Below are 9,068 nucleotides of genomic sequence, written 5' to 3'. Positions count from 1 at the left end.
TATTGTAGTTCACAGGAATGCATGGGGAAATGGAAGTTATAGTATTGCCATGGTGGCTAGCACGAGAGGATTGCTTGCTATGTCACAAGAGCAATGGTGGCTAACATAGGCAATAGTAGGTGTAAGGAGAGAGCAATCTAGAGACGTGAGTAGAGTAGATGTGAAGAGAGGGTTGAAAGAGTTCTCAATTTATAGGTTAACAACACCTAAACGGTCACAAGCCATTAAAAGGCTAAACAACTACAGTATTAAAACCCAAACAACACAACCATTAAGGTAGAACGGTCAAACCCATTAAGCCCTATTAAGCTTAAATGGCCAACTAAATTAATTAGATTAATTGGCCTAATTTAAAAAAAAAACAAAAAACAAAAAACAAAACAACAAGAGGAAAGAAATTAATTCTTTCTTGTTTTACCAAAATTCAAATTTAAATACTAAAACCAAATTTAAAATTCAAAATTAAAACCTAAAGGTAATTTAATTTTTGGTTTAACAAATTCAAATTTAAAAACCAAATTTAGAATTTAGAAATAAAATTTGATTTTGATTTCGCAAAAGGTTATTGGACTTGTACACATATGTAAGTGGGAGAGGAGTCCCCACATAGGATGTGTGTGCGGACACGTCATGCATTAAGGGTTTCCAATCCAAGCCACCCATGTCCCATTAGAATGAGATTAGGCCCCCTAGATGTGTGAGACTCCTCCTCACCACTCCTCAAACCCATGAGGGTAAGGAATGTGAAATAACCTATATATAAAAGTGTCCATCTCTTTTCAATGTAGGGTTGACACTTTTGCTTTTTTCACTTTAAAACACCATGAGAATCGGAATACTTACTTGAGTGTGCTAGAGGGCTTCTTTAGAATGAGCAGCATATATGCTTATTCAATTCTTACTCCTCGATTTTCATTGTTTTGATCAAATGAATAAAGTTTTCTAGAAGCTTCCAATGATTCTCTTTGTTATCCCTTGGCTTTTTATTGTAGTTGCACCACAAACCATCTTTATTAATGGTTGATTAGGTGTTTTTATTTTCCTATACTTTGTAGTAAATTTACTATTTATATTTTGTTATTCCTAATTCATAATTGCCAATGTTCATTTTGTTTGTAAAACCTTTGGAGTGACTATCAAGCATTACTATAAAGAGTCCTAGCTTTGCCCTTATTGTTGAGTTAGTCAAGATGATTTCCTACAATTTGAACACATACTTGGTCATGTCCCACATTTAGACTATCCAAGAATTTAAAGATTCTCTTTCTTTCTTTATATTTCTATAATATAGCAACATCTTCACTACACTTCATTTTGAGATTTAGTAATGGTCTGGCTCTAGTCATAGTCTATTGTATTATGATACTTTATCATAGACATGATCCCTTACTTAACAGTTGTGATTTTTTTATCATGATTTCATAGATTTTAGTAACATATTAGACCTTCGAGAATGTTCGTCACATAGTTTCTTAGATTTTCATTCCTATGGTTAAGAACATTTAAGTGTCCCTGATGTCAAATTGCATAGAATTCCAAAATTAGGACATAATCATCGAAACTTCTTCATCCCAAATGTTAAATTTGGAATTATAAAGAATAAACTCTAGTTTAGTTAGGTGACTTAGATTTCCTTTACTTACCAAGAAGATTCAAACTAGTTGTGACCAAACAAAATAATTTCACATTCACCAAGTAATATAGTTTAAGATTTTGATGTTCACTTATAGGCTATTGATAAACCAAAACCTAGATTTTAGGTTAGAGATTTTCAAGATGGTTTATTGAGTAAAAGGTAAATTTGAAACCACACACAACAATTCTAAAATTAAGGAATCGAGAATAATTATTACATGGAAAAATAGGGGAAAAAAATAAGTAATTTCCTAAATTTGAGTTTTGACTTCCCCTTCATCCATAAGGTTGAGTCATTGGGATTTTGAAATAGTGTAAAAAGGATTTGATAGTAATTCTATAAAACACTTTTAATATTTATAATACTTAAAAAAAATTATCATTCAAGTGTTAGAAATGTTAAAAACGTTTTCTAGAATCACTCCCAAATACACTGAAAATGTTTTGAATCATTACTATTTGACTTGGACCTGTTTTGAAAAAGTAAAACATTTTGAATTGTTTATTAACATATACAAAGTTAGGAATAACCTCTTAGATTACTTTGATATTGAACATTGATCATATAATAGTTCCGAATCAATCCATTTTGAAACCATTTGTAACTCAACAAATTATAACTCATTCAAACACGAGGACTTGTTATAGTTGAAAATTTCCAAGGAAGGAAATTCTTTATTAATATTTCGTGAACTAAAGGAGATCCAAGACATTCGAATAACAAAAAGGGCAAAAACAATCATATAAATTTAAGTTAACCAAAAGGAAAATTTTAGGGTATCCTTATGGTACCTAGTGATGAGTTATTTCTCATCAATGGATTTTTTAAAAATTAATCCTCACCGTTCATTTGATTTTTAAAATATTAACGACATGACCGATTTCCTCATTTCTTTCTATCTTTCTCTCTCTCATGTAAGGCCATGTTCATTGCTCAGCCTCAAATTTTTATTAAAAAACTATGTTTACTAATATTTTTTAAAAAAGAAAATTGGTTTTTCTTTCTTTCTTTCTTTCTTTTTAAAAAAAGCGAATTTTCCCTCTCAAAAAATGTATAAATTTTAGGTTGAATTTATAAATAAATAAAAAATTATGGTCATGAAAATTTTACTATCCAAATTCTTATAATATATATTAGGATTTTTTTTAACAAGAATTTCATAAATTTTAAATAAAATTAAAGAAATAAACAAAACATTTTATAAAATCTATTTAATACTATTTTTTTTTATCCTAATCTATTATTCATTCCTTTGGTAGATTAAATTTGACTTATTTTATTTTATTTTTAAATATTTATTTTCTATAATTTTTTAAATAAATTTGTTAAGTTTACACTAATTCAACCTAACATATTGTTGTGGTACAAAAAATGTGATAAACATACAAATAATTTAATCCAAATGCGAATATTGTGACTTATGACCAAGGTACAAGTAATGACTTAGGACGAAACTTATGAATAATGTGACTTAAGAACAAATAATGTGACTAAGGTACAAAAGAATATGATCAGCGTATGAAAAATGTAATGAAGTACAAAAAAATTAATTAATGTACAAATAATATGATACGAGACCAATATATGAATAATGTGACATGAGACAAAGATATAAATAATGTGACCAAAGTATAAAAAATGTTATTAGAGTATGAAAAAAATATTATTGAGATACGAAGAATGCAATTAAGATATGAATAACGCAATCAAGATATGAATAATGTACAAATAATACGATCTAGGTATGAAAATGTCATTAAGGTACGAATAATGTGACTCTCATACAAATAATGTGATCAAGTACACAAAATATAATCGGTGTATGAAAAACATGACCAAAGTATCAAAACTATAACCATGGTACACAAATGTTACAAAGTTTTAAAATGTTATCAAGTGTCAATCCATTTACTTCATCTTACTTTTTCCTACTATTTCACTTTCCAATTTTAAAGATATTTTTTAAAATGTTTTTTTTTCTATATTTTTATTTTATAGTTTATGAAGTGAATTGTTGATGTATTTTCAAATTTATAAAAATGTGTTATTAATATAATAATAATTAAACAAATGCAACTTCATATAGATGATGAAATCTCTTATAGCAACATAATTGCAATCAACACACATTGTTATGTCACACAAATTAATATTAGTGACACCATTTTTAACCAAAAAAAAATGAAATAAATTATTATTTTTCCAAACAAGATAAACTCTTTATTAAATAATTCTTAAATTTTTTTAACATAATCTTACAACATTATATTTGCATGCAATAAAATAAAATAAAATAATTATTTTTACAAGCAACATAAACTCGTTAGTAAATTCTTAATTTTTTTTAATACAATCTTTTACTGACAACTTTATTTACATGAAATAAACATAATAACGAGAACTTGTAAAACTTTTGATACCTAAAAAGCCCTCTAATTTTTATTTTTTTTTGAAAAAAAGTTGAAACCAACATAAAAGACTTTGTGGGACCAATATACAGGGAATATGAATATTATTGGTATAAAAGAAATATCAATATAAATAAAATATTATCTTATATATATATTTGAAAACAAATATTATACATTTTATAAATATTTTGTTCATTTATTAGATGAAATTATTATAAATGAATATATTTTTATATTAAAATATTTTATTACATATTATGTCATTTTATACATTTAATTAATTTAAATTATTTATAAATTATTTCAAGGAAATAATATGTCTCAAACTAATATTTTTGAATAATAAATATTTCATAGAAAAGTCTCAAATCTAATTTAAATTATTTTATTAAATATGTTAAAAATAATTTTTAAAAATATTTAAATTATTTAATTAATTTTTATTAAAATTCCTTTAGAATTTTATTATTAATTTGAAATAATTAAACTCATCCGATGCCAAATAAAGGTAGTTTTCCTTCCATTGGAGCTGTAATATACCGTAAGATCCTTGCATCTTATGAGTAGTAATTAACACGTCATCATTTATTTAAAAAACAAATTTTAAAAAAAAATTCTGCTTAATCAGACCGGGCCGGCCCATTGGGCCATGCCCAAGCCCACATTTCTATTGGCTAAACCCGTACGTCAGCTAACGTTTGCAGAACGACATGTCATTGGATGGTAGAAAACCACCGCGCAAGACACTCACATGCAAGGTACGGTGACGCATCTCCACAGGGTTTTCAAAAGCCGGTGAGTATATCATTCCCATTTTATTTCAAATTTCAAATTCAAAATAATAAAAAGATCGTTCCTTTTTCTTTTTCTTTTTCTTTTTTCTTTTTTAATTCAAAATAATAAAAATATCGTTGCTTTTCCTTTATATATATATATATATATATTTTTTTTTTTTTGAGAAATAGAAGGATCTAGAAACCCTAGTTAGCTCACTATATAATCAGAGCGCCTGTATACGCTTTCCGCCTCTCTCGACGTGTTGAAACCCTAGGTCAGTCGTCGCCTTCGTCGCTTTCCTCACTCTTCAGAGCCCTAGAGAACGAAGCCCTAAAGCAGAGATCCGATGGCGGAGGTTGAAACGTTCGCTTTCCAGGCTGAGATCAACCAACTCTTGAGTTTGATCATCAACACCTTCTACAGCAACAAGGAGATTTTTCTCCGTGAGCTCATCAGCAATTCCTCTGATGTAAGTCCTATACTTTTTATCTTTTTTTTTCCTCATTTAATCAGTTTTTTTTTCGCGATCCTGTTTTATTTGCGGCTGATCTGTTCTCTGTTGGTTTATTTATTTATATATTTTATATTTAGTCTAGATATTGGTGCGTACGGTCTATGTGGTTGATGTTTCTGTTTTATCACGTTGAGATTGATTCGTTTGATTTCAATTCATTTGTCAATTTTGGCTCTGTTTGGATGTTGAGAGAACTAAGGAAAAGAAAAGCTAATGAATGAGGAATAAAATGTGTTGTGTCTTTTTTTGCTTTTGATTTTATTTGTAAGTAGTTCACTCTTTTGCTGTTTGGTCCGTTGAAGAGACAGTTACGGACACCAGGGAAAGCATTTTCTCCAGTTCACATTTTGGGGTTTTTATATTAAAATTAGAGTTTGTAGTGTATTAAATTACGTTTTCTCATTAGCCCATCCCCTTTTTTCCTTGATTCTTGCATCAGGATTCAGGAACATAAGGCTATCGTTGAATGTTATTTGTTGCTTTTGGGTCCTATACTACAAATGGCGGGAAAATCGTTTGAACTATTGCTTAAAGAGTTACATGCCTTGTGTGTTTAAATCACTATGTTCTCTTGCCACTGTTTTTGCATATTTGGTTTTAATTATTTGTTAATAGAAAAAATTTTCTTGTAAGAAATGAACTATATATTTCCGTTTGAGCAAAATTGATTGAAATAGCATTAGTACTCTTCTTCCCAAGGTAATGTGAGAGACATATGACAATTTGAGATGTCCTAATTGATCATGTGTTCAAGAATCTGCTGTCTTGAAGTAACCCTAAAAAAATATGATAAATACCCATCATGTTCCTTCACGAACTCTATTAGTCCCTATGATTCCATCTTATCTTATGTTATCTTTGAGAATATGTATAGTATTATTTTCTGTTCAAACAAACTCAGATCTTGTGTTCTCTGTCTTTTCAATATCCTGGAAAACTAATATTTAGGCTTTCAATTTTCTTTTACCATATTTAGGCTTTGGACAAGATCAGGTTTGAGAGCTTGACTGACAAAAGCAAGCTGGATGGACAACCTGACCTCTTCATCCACATTGTCCCTGATAAGACAAACAACACATTGTCCATCATTGATAGTGGAATTGGAATGACCAAGGCTGGTAAGCAGAAATAGTAGTAGCATGCATATGGTTTATCATTATTTTATAAACATTTGAAACTGATGTTTATGTCCCTAATTATTATCTGCTGTTAATGCTTTCAGATTTGGTGAACAACCTTGGTACCATTGCTCGATCAGGAACCAAAGAATTCATGGAAGCCCTGGCTGCTGGTGCTGATGTTAGCATGATTGGGCAGTTTGGTGTTGGGTTTTACTCAGCCTACCTGGTTGCTGAGAAGGTCATTGTAACCACCAAGCACAATGATGATGAGCAGTATGTATGGGAATCCCAGGCTGGTGGGTCATTCACTGTCACCAGGGACACATCTGGTGAGCGCCTTGGCAGGGGTACAAAGATCACTCTTCACCTTAAAGAGGACCAGCTCGAGTACCTTGAGGAGCGTCGAGTCAAGGATTTGATTAAGAAGCATTCTGAGTTCATAAGCTACCCCATCTCTCTCTGGATTGAGAAGACCACAGAAAAGGAAATTTCTGATGATGAGGATGAGGAAGACAAGAAGGATGAAGACAAGAAGGATGAAGAAGGAAAGGTAGAGGAGGTTGATGAAGAAAAGGAAAAGGAAGAGAAGAAAAAGAAGAAAATCAAGGAAGTCTCACATGAGTGGTCTTTAGTGAACAAGCAGAAACCTATCTGGATGAGGAAGCCTGAGGAAATCACAAAGGAAGAGTATTCTGCCTTCTATAAGAGCCTCACCAATGACTGGGAGGAGCACTTGGCTGTGAAGCACTTCTCAGTTGAGGGCCAGCTTGAGTTCAAGGCTATCCTCTTTGTCCCCAAGAGAGCGCCATTTGATCTCTTTGACACAAGGAAGAAGCCCAATAACATTAAGCTCTATGTTCGTCGGGTGTTCATCATGGACAACTGTGAGGAGCTAATCCCAGAGTATCTTGGCTTTGTGAAAGGTATTGTGGACTCTGAGGATCTTCCTCTAAACATCTCAAGAGAGATGCTGCAGCAGAACAAAATTCTCAAGGTCATCCGAAAGAACTTGGTCAAGAAATGCATTGAGCTCTTCTTTGAGATTGCTGAGAACAAGGATGACTACAACAAGTTCTATGAAGCTTTCTCTAAGAACCTCAAGCTTGGCATCCATGAGGATTCTCAGAACAAGACAAAGCTTGCTGAGTTGCTCCGATACCACTCCACCAAGAGTGGGGATGAGCTGACTAGCCTCAAGGACTACGTTACTAGAATGAAGGAGGGTCAGAGTGATATCTACTATATCACTGGTGAGAGCAAGAAGGCTGTTGAGAACTCCCCATTCCTTGAGAAACTAAAGAAGAAGGGCTATGAGGTTCTTTACATGGTTGATGCTATTGATGAGTATGCTGTTGGTCAGCTGAAGGAATTTGAGGGAAAGAAGCTGGTCTCAGCAACCAAAGAGGGCTTGAAGCTTGATGAAAGTGAAGATGAAAAGAAGCAGCAGGAAGCTCTCAAAGAGAAGTTTGAGGGTCTATGCAAGGTGATGAAGGATGTGTTGGGAGAGAGGGTAGAGAAGGTGGTTGTATCCGACCGGGTGGTGGATTCTCCTTGCTGTTTGGTGACAGGAGAGTATGGGTGGACTGCTAACATGGAGAGGATCATGAAGGCCCAGGCACTTAGAGACTCCAGCATGGCTGGTTACATGTCCAGCAAAAAGACAATGGAGATCAACCCCGAGAACCCCATCATGGAGGAGCTCAGGAAGAGGACTGATGTGGACAAGAATGACAAATCAGTGAAGGACCTTGTCCTCTTACTCTTTGAGACTTCTCTCCTCACCTCAGGATTTAGTCTTGATGAGCCCAACACCTTCGGAAATAGGATCCACAGGATGCTCAAGCTTGGCTTGAACATTGATGAGGAAGCTGGGGACGTTGACGTTGACATGCCCCCATTGGAGGAGGCTGATGCAGAGGCTGAGGGCAGCAAGATGGAGGAGGTTGATTAAACTTCACCTCTCTAGAGATTTTGATTTTTTTCTACTAGTCTCTTTTGATGCTGTGGTTTTTCAGTTCTTTTTTATCTGTGCTTGGATATGGTAGTTTTTATTTTAAGGTTTAGGTTTTTCAAGTATCCCTTTTGCTTTCATGTTCGGTTTCATGGTAATACATAATATTAACCTTTCTCCTACTCACTCAGCTTTCCGTCGGTTTATGGTTTATTATGAGTGAAGCCATCGTTCCTTTCCTGGGAGGGAAGCAGGACCCTGACCTACAAAACCCCCATATTAAATTTCAAACTGAGAATGAAGCTTTAACATGTGAATAGGTGGGATTAAGGTAAAAAATGTGACTTCTGAATACTTGCTATATTTTTTGGGCCTATTTTTATCAGATGCCGTCCCAGATACCCAATTTTGTTAACCGATCAGTTTGCAAACTCAAATAATCCTATTGTCGATTATTTTTACAAGAACATAGTTTTTCATAAAAAGTTAATATTCTTTTTGTAAATTAGAAAATTATTTTTGTATTTTAGAGAATGGAATATTTTTAAGAGGATTCCAAACAGGTCTTCAATGGGAGCTTGACTCATGAACTGTCACTAAATTACCAATCAACCTCTGACCTTAAATGGCAGCGTACGTTAAAACTTCTGGAAATTGT

The 9,068-nt window shown here is 32.7% G+C and overlaps 1 protein-coding gene across 1 annotated transcript; it reads left to right on the top strand.

Annotated features, from left to right (window-relative positions):
• The first annotated feature begins 5,006 nt into the window (after positions 1–5,006).
• On the top strand, positions 5,007–8,592 carry LOC100261759 (heat shock cognate protein 80). Its single transcript, XM_002273208.5, has 3 exons — positions 5,007–5,293; positions 6,315–6,456; positions 6,561–8,592. The coding sequence occupies exons 1-3, from the start codon at positions 5,171–5,173 to the stop codon at positions 8,408–8,410; spliced, it is 2,115 nt and encodes a 704-aa protein (XP_002273244.1). The 5' UTR covers positions 5,007–5,170; the 3' UTR covers positions 8,411–8,592.
• The last annotated feature ends 476 nt before the right edge of the window (positions 8,593–9,068 follow it).

This window comes from Vitis vinifera, chromosome 19 (assembly GCF_030704535.1).
Source record: "Vitis vinifera cultivar Pinot Noir 40024 chromosome 19, ASM3070453v1".
Classification (NCBI taxonomy): Eukaryota; Viridiplantae; Streptophyta; class Magnoliopsida; order Vitales; family Vitaceae; genus Vitis; species Vitis vinifera.
This window is presented reverse-complemented; position numbering and strand designations above follow the sequence as displayed.